Genomic DNA, 15,971 nt, shown 5'->3' with positions numbered 1-15,971 from the left:
AGTTGAGGAGGAGTACCTCAACAAACAACAACTCCACGAAGCTCAATGGACTGAGCAAATGGTGAGGAGTTATCGCATGATCTCGCTTGAGAGAATGCATTAGTAGATGCATTACGAGATCAAGTGGGGGAGCGACCCAAAGCAACACAAATGAAGGCACACTTGGAGTCGATATGGAGATCAGACTCAAGGGAGGGCTAACCCATAGAATGGTGGGCGCGAGGGCCACCATTAACTCAATGCAAAAATAAGGAGCAGAGCAACTTGGGTGTAACTTGGCGAAGTACCCAAGCCGCATGAAGGGAGCCAACATAGAAGATGAAACATGGAGCGGAGGCATAATGCTTTCCTTAGACAGAGGTCAAGGACATGAACTTTTGCAGAGACAAGACCAGGATTATGTTGTTCCATGGGTCATTCATTCTGACGGAGCAGACTCATCTTGCATGGTGCCAAAGACGAAGGGAGCTTCTGGGCACATGTACCTTATATCGGAGGAGCATTTGATGGAGAAACTAAGGTGACTCAATTTGTGGAGGCGAAGTTGGGTTCAAAAAGCCTTAGCACGGGGCAAGAGGATGTAGAGGCGGGTACTCTTGAAGAATATGCCACAGTGTTGCCATTTAAGTTGTTATAAAGGAAGTGGTGCGCAGCGAAGATTGTGCTCGTAGGGTTAGAGGCCCAAGATCCAAACAATGGTGCACTAATTGCAGCGAAGTCGGGGGACTTCGGGAGCTACTAGGTGACGGACTGTCCTAGAGCGATGCTTCATCTAGGTAGACCCAAGAGTGGGTGGATGAAGGTCGATTGCCAAAGGAGAGAACAAAATCGAAGGTGGAAGAGACCCTGCGATGTATTGGCATAGGCCACACATGAAGGGTTCACAATTCGAGTTCATCCCACAAGAATCAGAATGCAATAGAGATGTTACCAGGAGGTGACATGGTGCAGCGGATCGTGATGGAACAGTTCGTGACAATGCAATACACACAACCTAGTCCCGTGAGGGACTAGATCATATGGAGGTATGATCGGGAGCTACTGGAAGCTCCACTTCGGTGAACAACACGATGACAAGAAGGGCTATGGATTCAAGGAGTGAAAACCATGGTACCGCAAAGGCGGGTCTTCCGTGCGTGCATCGAATTTTGCATCGGATGAAAACCTTGGTCATCAGCATATGGGTCTAGGTTCCACCAAGGGAAAAGTTCGAATGCAAGTACCAGTGAGTCCCATGGGAGGGACTTGATCATGTAAAGGTATGATCGAAGCAGCTGGAGAGTTGGATTGCTTTAGAGCCCATATTCGCTTAAGGGTGCTTGACAAGTCAGAGGACAAGGTCGAGTAAGCAAATGTTGCTACCAAGGAAGCTAAGGAGAAAAGAATCTGTGCAAACCCTACAACGTGATGGCAGAGGCCATGCATGAGAGTTGCAGTCTGTCTTTCCATCGACCAAAGGGAGCTTCTTGGAGAACACAAAGGTGTTGAAGCAAGGGGTCGAAAGGGGCGAGGAAGCGACGATGAGTCCAGAGGGACTTAGCTACCCAAAATCAAGCATCAGTTAGAATGAATGTAGACTTGAAGGAGTGCCATAAAGGCATATCTACTTATTGTAAAGAAAAGGGATGCAGATGTGAGGCGACGGATAGTAGTTCCATGGGCATGGCAGTGCCATGGTACCGTAGAGGTGGGACTTCCGTGAAAGTCATTGATCTCTTGCTCTCATGGAGGGAGAGTGCTTGGTCGTGAAAGGGACCGAGGAGGTGGAGCATGTAGAGGCAAACTCCAAGTACCGTGACAAGGCTTAAGGGCAGAGGCTAAGGAACTTCGTAAGACCGGTGTCAACGAGTTTCTCATCAAGATAGCCAAAAGTGAAGGACTTCGGGTCATAGAAGAGTTCACGACTAAGGAACGAAGTAGACAGTACGCAGTGTTGTACCTTCGCTACTCAGGGGAGTAGGCGGTAGGGTTGATGGAGAAGATGGTATAATCCCAAAGGCGACCAAATCTATTAGAGAATTACTCCAAGTTAGGGTGAAAACTTTCAGCATTCCAGAAGTTCGATGGCATTGAGAAGGTGAATCACAGTAGCTAACTCAACGCAAGGAATACAAACACTTCAAGTGCTTCAGAAGTGTGAGCAAAGAGCAGGCGAAGGACAGTAACCAGCTCGATGCATGGAGTACAACCTCGAGGAGGCGGGTGAAGTCAAGTAACCTTTGCCTTCTCAACTCTTAAGAGAATGGGCGAAACCGAGTACCCAAATTCTCTTATCTATCCAGCAGAGGAGCTCTGAATATATTCAAAGACCCTTCGAAGATAATAGAAGACAATAGTTGTCAAATCCTCACCAACGGTGATCAGTGTTACTGAGAGTAGATTGTCCGCTTCATTTCCCAATGAAATGCCAATCGAAAGCGGAAGTGATACGAACCTACTTGGATGTGATAACTAAGTGAAAGAAGAGTCAATGAGCAAATCTTATGGAGGAAAGACCCAAAATTTCAGAAGTTTGCGAGACGATGCTCGTTAAAGCTCCAACAAGCATCTACCCAATTCAAGCAGCATGAGGCATTTGAGAGACTAGCGCAGTAAGGATGGTCTTTTCCTTCATCTGGAGGATCCATAGGAACCAACAGGGATCAACACAACTCAGCCAACCCCATACTAGAGTCAAAGTCATTGGCGAGTTGAAGCAGCATGGCGGATCAAAAGGTTCGACTACTTAAAAACAACAGCAGAGAGCAGCTATGAGCTAAGAGGCGCATTGCAGCTGGAGCAGAAGATTGAAGACTCTGCAAAGGCGAGGAGTCGTAGTGTCGACAAAGGCTTCGACGAGGACATCGAAGGAATAAGTGGGGGAGAATGTCACGGACAAACTTCTAAACATGATGTTTGATGTAATGCTTATGGATGTTCATGTCTTTCGGTATGTTCATGCTTTATACAATAGATAGAGGGACGGTCGAAGGCTTAATAGTCCCATTTTAGTTATGTTGGTGGCCACTTTAGGCTTGTAAATAAATGTTGTGTCATGTGGACACGTGTGAGAGATTTTTGATCTATAATAGACCATTTTACCCTTTGTTATGCAACTGTTTAGAGCTTGTAAAGTCTGTTTGTAATTTGCATTATCTATGAAGTGTTTTCGGAGATGTTTGCTTGTGGATCCCGAGTGAGGCGTTTTCTCTATCATGTTCTCTCTTTTGTAGGTCTTAAAGGACCATGAGAGGCTGGCTTTTACAGACGGACACGCAAGAGTGTCGCATGACTTAGGCAAATCCAGCTAAGTTTGTGACACTAAGACGAGTGAGTTGGGTGTCGACCTCCTCCATCAACCATGTTGGAGGGGTCAACCGTCGACTCTCTTTTTGCCCGAGATGGATGATTTAAAGTTGATACGAATGTCAACAACATATTTTCGTAATAACTTTAAAAAAAAAACTAAATTGGTAAAAAAAAAATAAATTAAAAAATAGTCATATAATAACTTATCATCAAATGTACTAAAAATAATAATCATATGGGCTCTTTTAATTAATTGATTATAAAAATACTTAATTGATACATTCACCGTATTATTTTTATTTGAGAAACAAATAAAAAAAATAGAACAGGCATCACTTTGGCGAAATAATTTCCTTTCTCGTATACTCGCACACTCGAGAATCATTCATATATTATTTTGTCTTTTCAGGTGGAATTAGGTACGTAATTGAGAACAATAATTACAGGTCGTACATAGGTGTCGAGAAACTGATATGAATTCTCCTCGTGTTCTTATTTATCGATGCATTATTAATCGAGTATTATTATTTAGCTTTCATGTCAGAAGGCAACGAAACAGTCCTTGTTATACCTTAAGCGTTGTGTTCTCTCTATATATTGCGTTCTTGAATGCAACCTCCGTCACCACACCACCGCAGGCTTGCTTGCGACCTTTCGATCCATATCCTCCATGGATGACTTTGATACAGGTCGGTTCGGTTTCTGTGTTCTCTTGTTGTCTTTGTGTGGTCTCGCTGGTGCTGTGAAGGGTGAAGACCAGCATCTCCTTCCCATCGTTGATGACCGATGGGGCAACAGTAATGGCCTCCAGACCTTCATCGTCAACGTTGAAGAGCCCGAAGCCGTGGAGCTGCTCAGCAGCCGGGAGCTGAAGCAGTGGCATGAGTCCTTCCTGCCAAACGCCATCCTCGACTCGGGCGAGCCGCGGCTTATCTACTCGTACCGTCACGCCATCAGTGGATTCGCCGCCAAGCTGACGCCGGAAGAAGTGAGGGCCATGGAAGCGATGGAGGGGTTCGTGTACGCGCGGCCGGACACGACGATGCGTATCGAGACCACATACACGCCTCAGTTCCTGGGGATCAGCAAACCGGGAGGGGCATGGGACAGTGGCAACATGGGCGAAGGGGTTATAATTGGGGTGGTCGACACCGGGATCGCGGCGGATCACTATTCATTCAGTGACGACGGGATGCCTCCTCCCCCGGCAAAGTTTAAGGGTTCATGCAGACCTTTTAGCAAGGTCACCTGCAACAATAAGATTATTGGGGCAAGAGGATTTAATTATGGACCAGACACGGCCGTCGATGACGACGGTCATGGCACACATGTGGCTAGCATTGCGGCGGGGAACTTTTACGATCGTGCCGAGGTCCTTGGCATGGCGGCAGGCACGGCCTCCGGCATGGCACCCAGAGCTCATCTGTCCATCTACAAGGTGTGCTACAGCAGCGGGTGCATGGATAGTGACATACTATCCGCCATAGACCTAGCAATCAAAGACGAAGTCGACATAATACAGATGTCTATCGGTGGAGACAGTACTTCACGATTCAATGATGACGGGGTTGTGCATGGCTCGCTTTCCGTGTTGCGCCGCGGTATCTCCGCCGTCGCCAGTGCCGGGAGTTCGGCGCCATCTGATAGGGAGAAATGCGCCACCACGAGACGCAAGAACTTATGACTGGGTGAAGTGGGAGACGCAACCCAGCCTCAAAGGCGTCTAAGGTCAAGGCAAAACCCCTTGGGATGGGGTTGTACGCCCGTTGCCCCGGCTCAGGGGCAATGAGCGAAAATTCCTCCGGGATACCATAGCGACCCCGGAGGTAGCCAAGCGACGACTCGCTCACGCTGGAGTCGAGGTCGTACGGCCACATTAACGACTCGAGGGCTCGAGCCGCCTTCTCGTCGGACAATGAGTGGGGGCTCGCCGGCAACGCTTTCTCTCTGATATGACCGGAGGAGGGAGGCGAGGAAGACAAAGGCAAAGGAGGAGGAGAAGCCATCCTTACCAAATCTTGGAAGGAGGAGAGGGACGGCCGATGGGTGCGAAACGGGATTGTCCGAAGAGAAAATCAAACGAATGCGAATAACGAAACGTGCAGGAAGCCAACCGCACACTATTTATAGGCCAAATCCCGCCAAAAGAACGACCCTTCCTCTCCTGGAGCACGTTGCGCTAGGAAAACCGAATGTCACTTCGCCATAAATATGGCCTGACGTGGCACCCCACCGCCGCACGATGCGAATCCTGAAGCATTTATCTTATTAGCCTCGAAAACCAGCGCTTCCCAAAAGTGGCGATCCCTTGGGCTTCCCTAGAAAAGCGACCTGGCTTCCCGCGTATGCGCGTCACTAAGCAGTGGACTATCGATCATTGACCAAGTGGCTCCTTGGCCGCATGATGCCCGAGACACACCTGCGCGACCTGCCCGCCTACGCCGTGCTCCTCGGCCGCATGATGCCTGAGACACATCGGCTCGGCCTGCCCACCTACGTCGTGCTACTCGGCCGCACGATGCCCGAGACCACATCTGCGCGGTTCACCCGCCTGCATCATGCTCCTCGGCTTCCTGCTCCTGAGACACACCTGCGCGGCCAGCCCGCTTGCGTCGTGCTCCTCGGCTTCCATGCCTCCCGAGATACACCTGCGCGGCCAGCCCGCCTGCGTCGTGCTCCTTGGCTTCCTGCTCCCGAGGCACACCTGCGCGGGCAGCCCACCTGCGTCGTGCTCCTCGACTTCCTGCTCCCGAGGCACACCTGCGCGGCCAGCCCACCTGTGTCGTGCTCCTCAGCTTCCATGCCTCTCGAGACACACCTACGCGGCTAGTCCGCATGCGTCGTGCTCCTCGGCTTCCATGCCTCCCGAGACACACCTGCGTGGCCAGTCCGCCTGTGTCATGCTCCTTGGCTCCTTGCTCCCCGAGACCGCGCTTGCGCGAACCTGCCCTCCTGAAAGCTGAAGCCATGCCTCAGACTCCCGTTACAACGATCGACGCATAGCTTTGTTCCGAGGGGGAATATGATGAGGATAATAACTGCGATAAGACTCGCATGACGTTAGCCGTCCCAAATGACGCCTCACAGCATATTAACACTCTGCTCAAGCTCGGTCCCTCACGCCAACGACGATGTCATATGCTACCAGAAGTACGATCCTGCTCCCCGTGGACAGGCACATCGTGCAACGGTAATTCTTACTATAAATACCCTTGCATCCTGAACGAGAGAGAAGGGGAAAAAAAGAAGGGCCACACAAAAGGACATCTTCGTCCGAATACCCCTATATTAACTAACTTGATCGTCGGAGGGGTCGGGTTGAGCACTCCGACCCGACCTTTGTGCAGGAAGCAAAGCCGAAGGTCCCCGCAAGACGCGAAGGTGAGGAGTTCCCGCTCGAAGGAGATGACACCGTCCAGACCGCCGCACCCGACCACTTTGACAGACTCAGGAAGATCCCCATCATTCGGACCCGAACTCAGTCGTGTCGGCCCCGAGGCCACGACTTAAGGTTGTTTCCCACAACACTAGTAAAGGGTGGAGGGAGTTAGAGGACTCATCATGACATGAGACGAGGATATCAAGAGTTTGTAACACCCCATTTAATTCTACATAGGTCAATTAACCTATTATTCTAATATGAACATACAAAAATTCTTGTGCTTTTAATCATTTTTAATATAAAAATATACCTTAGAACTATCCCTCGATGACATAAGGAAGGTGATCACCGAGGGTAACGATCGAGTTGGCGACGTATGAGCGTAGCTCCTTCACCATAGGCAAGCATGTCGTCAAGTGCCCTGCAATCTGTGCCCCCTTCTCACAATCTCAGCTCCAATTTGTGCTACCTCTCATCACATCACTATAAATCTAAACAATTTATCCTTGCATTATGAAGGACCAGATGATATAATTATCGAAGATGATACAAGCCTAAACATAACTCATATAGGATTCCTTCAACTCTCTTCTCATTCTAGATTATTTTAATATTCTAAAAATCCTTTGTGTTCCTTTGATCTAATACAATTTAATTTATGTATCTCAAGTTTTTCTTGCAAGCCATAGAATATCTATTTGGTTTTTTCTTACCCACTTTGTTATGAAGGGTCTCTTGGGGGCACCTCCACTGAAGGGACCAAAGAAGGGTGACGTGCATGAATGGCTAAGGTTGATGAGCAATGTTGCGTCCTCTCCTACAACACTAATGTGTATCAAAATCTTTTGTGGTAATTGACATCACTGTCTTAGACATCCAAAATCTTTAGCTATCTTTTTCATTCTCAGTTGTTACCTTCTATCTTCCAATAATACAAATAATTTCTTCACCTGTTAAATGTTTTTTATCTATTCAAACACGTCACTCGTTCTCAAAATAATATCTATAAACCAACAAGAGTCTATCAAACTATCAAACATCTATTATAAGATTTCATTAAACCAATACATGTCTCTTAAGCCTTGAAACGTCCTATGTGGCATCAACCGATGACAGATAAGATTAATGCACTTTTTAAGAATGACACTAGGGATCTTGTTCATTTTGACCCTTCTCAGAATATAGTAGGATGTAAATAAATTTTTCTTATGAAATGAAATATAGATGGGAGTTTAGAACAGTACAAGCTTGTCTTATAGTGAAAGGATCTCATTGATGAATTGATTATCATGAACATTCAATCCGGTCGTTAAATCAATAATAGTGCAAGTGATTATTTTCCTAATTGTGATTGAAAGCTTCGTCAACTTGATGTTAATAATATCATGTTTCATGGAATACTCAATAAAAAGGTATATATACAATAACTATTACATTATGTAGTTTTTTCTAATTAACTAAGATATATTATAGATTTCATTAAATTTTGATTATAATTATTGACTAATAGAAAGGATGTTCAAATTATAATATGACTTATTAGAAGATGACCTTAAGGTACTCTTCTAATTATCATCGTAGATCTTTTGCTCTCGTCAATAAAAGATAGAACCTGCTAGAGAATTAATCATTAGATATTACATATCTTTTCTTATCTTCTCTTTATGCCTAATCCGTTGCTCATAACGATCTTGTTAAGGATAAAAAGATAGGAGAATGTGAGTTTAGCTTTTCTTGCATATCAGTATCCTTATGACTTACAAATTGATATCAAAACCATGTTTATTGTGATCCATCTTTTCCTTTAAAATGATCAAATTTGATCTTCTTATTACTCTTCTTTTATGGCTCAAGAATTCTTAAGCATATTGAGTCTTTTGTGTGCATCAATCATTTGTATTAGATGTTATCTTCTCACACTTCATGATTTGTTGCTCCGAACTATCTTCAGTTATTCGACTTAATCAGTTAGTGCTAGTCATGAGTGCCCTACATGCCAATCATATGAGTGATGAAATGTGTGACACGATATGCACTTTTTTTGCTTATTATTATTTATTATTTTTTTCACTTTATGTTGTATGTTGCATATATTGTGATGTTTATAGATATGCACAATGGAAATCAGATCATGATAATGAGATCGATTCGCATTTAAAAATAGACCATAAATAATTCTGGTCATAGGATACTCGAGAGGGACATCGAGATCATATGTTGTATACATATCCATATGATGGAGGTGGTTGGTCTCAAAACTAGTCATGTGGGGACACTAGGGATATAGTACAGGTGCTCATTGGAGAATGAGTTCACTGATTGATCCGCTCATAGAATGATTGATGGTTAATGATACCTCATTATCAGATAACGATTGCGTTATCTAAGTTGTGTATCTAGTCCTTAGACTTGAGATACCAAGGATGTTCTGTATGAGTACTTCACCCTTTGATACCAGATTTATAGGTCTAGAAGTTCCAAATCTAGTACAATTGGTCATCAGGAGTGATAACTAACTTTACAAGGGTAATTTAGTGTCGATAGATAATCATCCGCTTTCAGTGTCACAAGAGAAATATCACATATATTCTTGCTCAAGCAAATCCCTAACCAGGGTCATTCAGATTGAGAGAAAAAGAGTTCTTCGAGAAAAATCTAATTATAGTGAGACTTGAGTAAATTTTATATGGGCCTGACAGCACAATGCCCAGTATACGATCTTTGGGATATTAGATAAATGATGGATTATAGATAGATGATAACTGAGGATAGATAAGTCCAATAGCTTGGATTCCCCTATATCATTTTGGGACTATAATGTAGTGGCATAGTACGTCCGTAGTCGATGGGTTGAGTTAATTATTATGCATATAATAATTCAATGAGCTAGAAGGAGTTTTGACATGTACGACTCATAGTCAACTCGATATTGGACCTAAAGAGTCACACACATATGGTAAGTGTTGCAATGAGTAAAGGTTCATATATAAGATATCCGTTGGAGCTTCTATCTTATCGGATATCCAGTAAGCCCTTGAATTATTGGATCTTATAGATAATATTCATTAAGAGTCAATGAGAGATTATTAGATAGAGATCTATTAATACAAGAGGTTTGGATAGTTTGATAGAGATCCAATACACAATAGAGTAGGATCCATTATGGTTAAATTGATAGGAACCTCCATAAGTATGAGAGAACCAAATGGGCATATACTAGACCCTTTTTTGGCTACCATCTCCTATTCTCCTCCCTCCCTCTTTTCCTTAGTCGATAGCCCCAGTTTGGGGTGTATGGACAATAAGAAGGGTCGGCCCTTTTTTGATCACATGGTGCACATGGAAAGGAAGATAATGCAACGATTTAAGATTTGTCTTCACTGCATCTACTATGTAGATTACTGCTATAGAGGAGGACAGTTGACCTCCTTCATCCACTCCTACAGATCTAAGTTTTTACAAAGATATACAATCTCCGTATGTAATAAATCTGTCTTGACACGCATAGTTTTTGCTTGTGTTTTTCGATTTTGCGCACAAATCTTTGTACGACGATGAAACATTTTTCCATTGGAAATATATGAATTTTATTTTTTGTTATTCTATTGCGTATGTGATGCTCTGTTCAGGTTTTCCAACAGCTAGGCACTGCTCGGCCTCTTCCAACTACATCACCGACTAGATTCTCTAAGCCTTTGCTTCGGTACTAAGTACTATATCTCCCCTCTTCCTCTTTAGCCCCTCTATTGTCTCCTGAAGATTATCAATAATAAGAAACTACTTATTAATCATAGAGTTAGCATCCTGTACGTGGTCAAAAACGACCGTGACATAATGATGATGCTACAAATCGAAGATAAAAGAGTTTGTTGTGATGATATAGTAATAAGGTACTAAAGGGGTTAGTCATGACTTAGCTTACTAGTACTTCAGTATGGTAGCTTATGTCAAGTAAAACCTTCGAAGGGGAATGATAAATCAATTTTGCTATCGTGGAGAATAGGGACCCTCGGTAGTATTACTTAATGACTTTAGCAATGGTGCATCTAGAATTGGGTCTAACAGGTTGGTTATCTTCAATGATGCAAAGGGTAAGGACTTGCCCTTGCAATAGTTAAATATCATTCAATTCCTTTTGAGAATCTGCTTTACCTTGGGTTCCTCGACCTATCATGGATATGACACCTTCTTCAATGCCTTCTACTTCTTTGACTGACTAACAATAAAAGGATGATCAGACCGAGTCGAAGCTAATGCCTCAAGGGATGAGTCATGATTGGACGGGGGAGGAGCTAAAGAAGCCACTATTGTGCCCAAAGAGGAACCAACTCTCTTTCTCCTCAAGGCTCGAAGATCTATGCTTACGGGAGATCAAAGTTATGAGGCTGGACATGTTAGTTTTTCAAAGTGCAAAAAGAAATGAGAAGAAAGGGTGCAAAAAGATCTATATATCAATGAGCCAAGTTGAGACCCCTATCGATCAATCAGTTTTTATCCATCTTCCTAATAGTCTCGGAAGAGGAGAGTACATCTCTTAACCGAAGCACTTGATCTACCTTTTTTTATAAGAAGGAAAGTGTGCTATCTATAGAGCGTACAAACCCAGCGAGATTGAATCCCCAATCCCGACTTATACCTATAAGGAAGAAGTGATCCTTCCAACCCATAATATTAGAAGGGGCACTACTAATCTTAAAGCCCTCCCAAGTAGCTAAATAGTAGTCATTTTTTATTTTACATAGCACAAAGTAAGTAGTAAAGAAAGAGTTTATGGGTTAGGGTAATACTGACATCATAGTACTTCATGATGAAAATTTCTAAATAACGCCATGAGTTAGGCGCCATTTGTGAGGACGATATCCTCCACCGTTAGAGGCAAAACACAATCATTGAGTAGAGGGGAAGGCGAAGTCCTACCTCTAAAACATCATAAAACAAACAAAGGAACCTAAACATTGGATCATATGGACAGTGACCCAATCAAGGTACTTGCAGCTTGAATTTGATTGGGATGGGGTATGTGATCCATAAGTGGTCTAAGAGTTATGTGCTCTTTATGGACTCTAAATCCTGAAGAATCCATAGGTTCATTGGGATTGATTCTCTCAATGAAGGAGAGCTTGGAATTGCCTTCGGCCTTGGGCTATTTGAGGACGGAGTGCCAACATCCTCGACCATTCGATGACCATGAGACCAAGAGGAGCTTGTGTGAAAAAGGAAAGACATTTCGAGTTACAAAGGTGGAAGAAGTTCTTTGGGTTTGAGGTGTTAGGAGATCAAGGTACTAGAGAGCCGATGTGCTTGTAGGACGAGACATCCGTGAATTGACTTACCTTCAAGAAAAGGACTAAGGACCAACTTGGCTGGTAGAAAAGAGTTGATACTAAGAAGAATAAGCTCCTAAGGGAGACCACAGATACTCAAATGAAAGAATAAGCCTCACCCCCATAGCTAAGAGATATTTATAGGGAGGGGATCAATCTATCTCCTCCCATATTAAAGACAAGTATCTCTTTAGGTGGAATACAAAAAGATGCTAATCGAAGAAGGAACACATCGAAAAGCACAAATGTGATCAATATATGAAGACCATCTTGGAAAATGCAAAAGTAATTGATGTGTGAAGATCACCTTAGAAGAAATTCATCATGATATGAGACATAAGGCAAAATATGTACGAGGTACATAAGTTAGTAAAACCTGACCCGCATAGGAAGAAATACGTCACGGCGGGAGGCACAAGGTAATATGTGCCCGAGATACATGAATTAGTAAAACCTGACTTATATAGGAAAAAATCCACTACGACAAGAGGCATAAGGCAAAATATGCATGAGGCACATGAGTTGGAAATACCCATCCTACCAAAAAAAAGTTCTGAAAGGCATAGTAATTCAAAATTGGTTGATTAAACCCGTAAAGGCTTGCCCGAGACATTGAGACATAGAGGTTGGGAAAACCCAACTCCCTCAAAACTAGCCTAAAGTGGAGGTGTCGGGCATCGACCTCCACTCCACCTGAGGTGGGTGTATTGGGTGCCAACCCCCTTCGTGCCCAAGGCAGGTGGGTTGGGCACCAACCTCTTTCGTCAACCACGATAGAGGAGTTAGGCATCGAACCTCTTTCTGCCCTAGGCAGGTGGGTTAGGGTTGACCTAAACGTCAACAATATTTTTTTTATAATAATTATATAAAAAATTAAGTTATAAAAAGATTAAAAAATAAAAAAATAAAAAAATAATTATATAATAACTTATCACCAAATATACTAAACATAATAACCATTTGGGCTCTTTTAATTAATTGATGATAAAAAAAATACATAATTGATAAATTCACCCTATTCTTTTTATTTGAGAAAAAAAAAATAGAACATGCATCACTTGCCAATAATTTCCTTTCTCGGATACTCGCACACTCATAAGATTGATGCATATATTATTTTGTATTTTCTTGTGGAATTCGGTACATGATTGAGCACTACAGGTCGTCAATACATGTCGAGTAGCTGATATGAACTCTCCTCGTGTTCTCATTTATCGATGCATTATTACTTGAGTATTATTATTTAGCTTTCATGTCAGAAGGCAACGAAGCAGTCCGTATTATACCTTAGGCAGTGTGTTATCTATATATTGCGTTCTTGAATGCAACCTCCGTCACCACACCACCGCAGGCTTGCTTGCGACCTTTCGACCCATGTCCTCCATGGATGACTACGATACAGGTCGGTTCCAGTTCTGCGTTCTCTTGTTGTTCTTGTGTGGTCTCGCTGGTGCAGTGAAGGGTGAAGACCAGCTTCTCCTTCCCATCGTTGATGACCGATGGGGCAACAACAATGGCCTCCAGACCTTCATAGTCAACGTTGAAGAACCCGAAGCCGTGGAGCTGCTCAGCAGCCGGGAGCTGAAGCAGTGGCACGAGTCCTTCCTGCCAAACGCCACCCTTGACTCGGGCGAGCCGCGGCTGATCTACTCGTACCGTCACGCCATCAGTGGATTCGCCGCCAAGCTGACGCCGGAAGAAGTGAGGGCCATGGAAGCGATGGAGGGGTTCGTGTACGCGCGGCCGGACACGACGATGCGGATCGAGACCACATACACGCCTCAGTTCCTGGGGATCAGCAAACCGGGGGGGGTGTGGGACAGTGGCAACATGGGCGAAGGGGTTATAATTGGGGTGATCGACACCGGGATCGCCGCGGATCACTATTCATTCAGTGACAACGGGATGCCTCCTCCCCCGGCAAAGTTTAAGGGTTCATGCACACCTGAAAGCAAGGTCACCTGCAACAATAAGATTATTGGGGCAAGAGGATTTAAGTCTGGACCAGACACGGCCGTCGATGAGAACGGTCATGGCACACATGTGGCTAGCATTGCGGCGGGGAACTTTTACAATCGTGCCGAGGTCCTTGGCATGGCGGCAGGCACGGCCTCCGGCATGGCACCCAGAGCTCATCTGTCCATCTACAAGGTGTGCTACAGGCGTGGGTGCTGGAAGAGTGACATACTGTCCGGCATAGACCGAGCAATCACAGACGAAGTCGACATAATACAGATGTCCATCGGTGGGAAAAGAGCTCCACGATTCAATGATGACGGGGTTGTGCATGGCTCGCTTTCCGCATTGCGCCACGGTATCTCCGCCGTCACCGCCGCCGGCAACAATGGCCCCAATCATCTTACGCTGTCCCATGATGCGCCGTGGGTCTTGACCGTGGGCGCGAGCTCCACCGACCGAAGAATAAGAGCCACCGTGAAGCTGGGCAATGGGATGGAGCTGGACGGCGAGTCGGCCTACCAACCGACATCATTCGACTCCTCAGTCATGTTGCCAATCGTCTACGGGTTGTTCTGCAATGACTCATCACAATTGAATCATATCTCTGGCAAGATAGTGTTGTGTGAGCTCGGTAATATTACAAGCATCGAGAAGGGGAAGCTGATCCTCCGGGCTCGAGGCGCCGCCATGATCCTCATGAACCCATGGACGAGAGGTTACACGACCAGTTCCGACGCTCACGTCCTTCCAGCCTCCAGCGTGAGCTACGAAGGCAGAAAGAAGATCATGAAGTATTATAATACAGCAGGGGCATCAGCTACCGCAACGATCGTCTTCAATGGTACGGTCTTTAACAACCGGCCGTCTCCGGCAGTGGCATCCTTTTCCTCCAGGGGACCCGGAACCAGGAATGGCGGCATTCTCAAGCCCGACATCGTCGCACCCGGCGTGAACATCTTAGCCGCATGGCCATTTGAGGTCGGACCGGGAGCCGCAACTCCGTCAAAATCGGCGTTTAATTTCCTGAGCGGCACCTCCATGGCAGCACCTCACGTCAGTGGGATAACGGCGCTGATAAGGAAGCAGCATCCCCACTGGTCGCCCTCCGCGATCCAGTCGGCGATCATCACCTCCGCCGACGACCGAGATCTCGACGGCAATTACCTGGTGGACCAGCAGTCTGGTGGAACCGCCGACGTCGTCGCGGTGGGTGCAGGGCAGCTGAACGGACCTAGAGCTCTAGATCCGGGTTTAGTCTACGAAATCGACATGGGAATCTACCCCGCCTACCTTTGCAGCCTAGGCTACAACGACACGGAAGTGAGGATTCTTTGGGGGAAGGCCGTCCACTGCAAAAACCAGCGACACGTCAACGCGTCACAGCTGAACTATCCTTCGATCACCATTGATTACAGGAAAACCAAGTACGTGATCTCCGTGAAGCGTACAGTGAAGAACGTCGCGGCCGGAGGGGTTGAGCATTACCATGCCCGTATGACTATCCCCCCGGGGGTGACAATGGCTCTCTCCACCAATGCACTTCGCTTCTCTCGACCTGATGAACAACAAAGCTACCATGTCACCTTTGACATCGACCCCGCAGCTTCACCAACTTTCCCATATTCTCGAGGTAAACTCGAGTGGGTTTCGGCTAAGCATCTCGTGACCACCCCTATCGCGGTCTACTGGCGATGATCACGTCCATCGAATAAATTATATATATATATATATATATATATATATATATATATATATGTTCCCACGAATGTATGACCGACTTAAAAGCTCTGTCGCCCCAATATAGAATAAATAAATAAAAAAGGTCGGTTGATAAAGTGAAAAAGAAGCTGGTAAGAAAGAAATATATGTTCTAGCCATGTCTAATATTGAGTTCACATGCATAAGTAAACCATTAATGATAGCTTAATAGCTCTAAACTATTAATATAAATATATTTAATCCTAAATTAATGACAGTGATAGATTTTTTTTTTTTATTTTATGAGCTGTCGTCATAGA

At 44.9% G+C, this 15,971-nt stretch overlaps 2 protein-coding genes across 2 annotated transcripts; both read left to right on the top strand.

Annotated features, from left to right (window-relative positions):
* The first annotated feature begins 3,958 nt into the window (after nucleotides 1-3,958).
* Nucleotides 3,959-4,972, top strand: LOC135622111 (subtilisin-like protease). The gene has a single exon (XM_065123750.1). It carries the CDS (start codon nucleotides 3,959-3,961, stop codon nucleotides 4,970-4,972), a length of 1,014 nt encoding a protein of 337 aa, XP_064979822.1.
* An 8,351-nt stretch (nucleotides 4,973-13,323) lies between these two features.
* On the top strand, nucleotides 13,324-15,799 carry LOC103999447 (subtilisin-like protease 4). Its single transcript, XM_065127114.1, has one exon. It carries the CDS (start codon nucleotides 13,369-13,371, stop codon nucleotides 15,646-15,648), a length of 2,280 nt encoding a protein of 759 aa, XP_064983186.1. The 5' UTR covers nucleotides 13,324-13,368; the 3' UTR covers nucleotides 15,649-15,799.
* Nucleotides 15,800-15,971: the final 172 nt, after the last annotated feature.

The sequence above is a fragment of the Musa acuminata genome, chromosome BXJ2-9 (genome assembly GCF_036884655.1).
Source record: "Musa acuminata AAA Group cultivar baxijiao chromosome BXJ2-9, Cavendish_Baxijiao_AAA, whole genome shotgun sequence".
Classification (NCBI taxonomy): Eukaryota; Viridiplantae; Streptophyta; class Magnoliopsida; order Zingiberales; family Musaceae; genus Musa; species Musa acuminata.
This window is presented reverse-complemented; position numbering and strand designations above follow the sequence as displayed.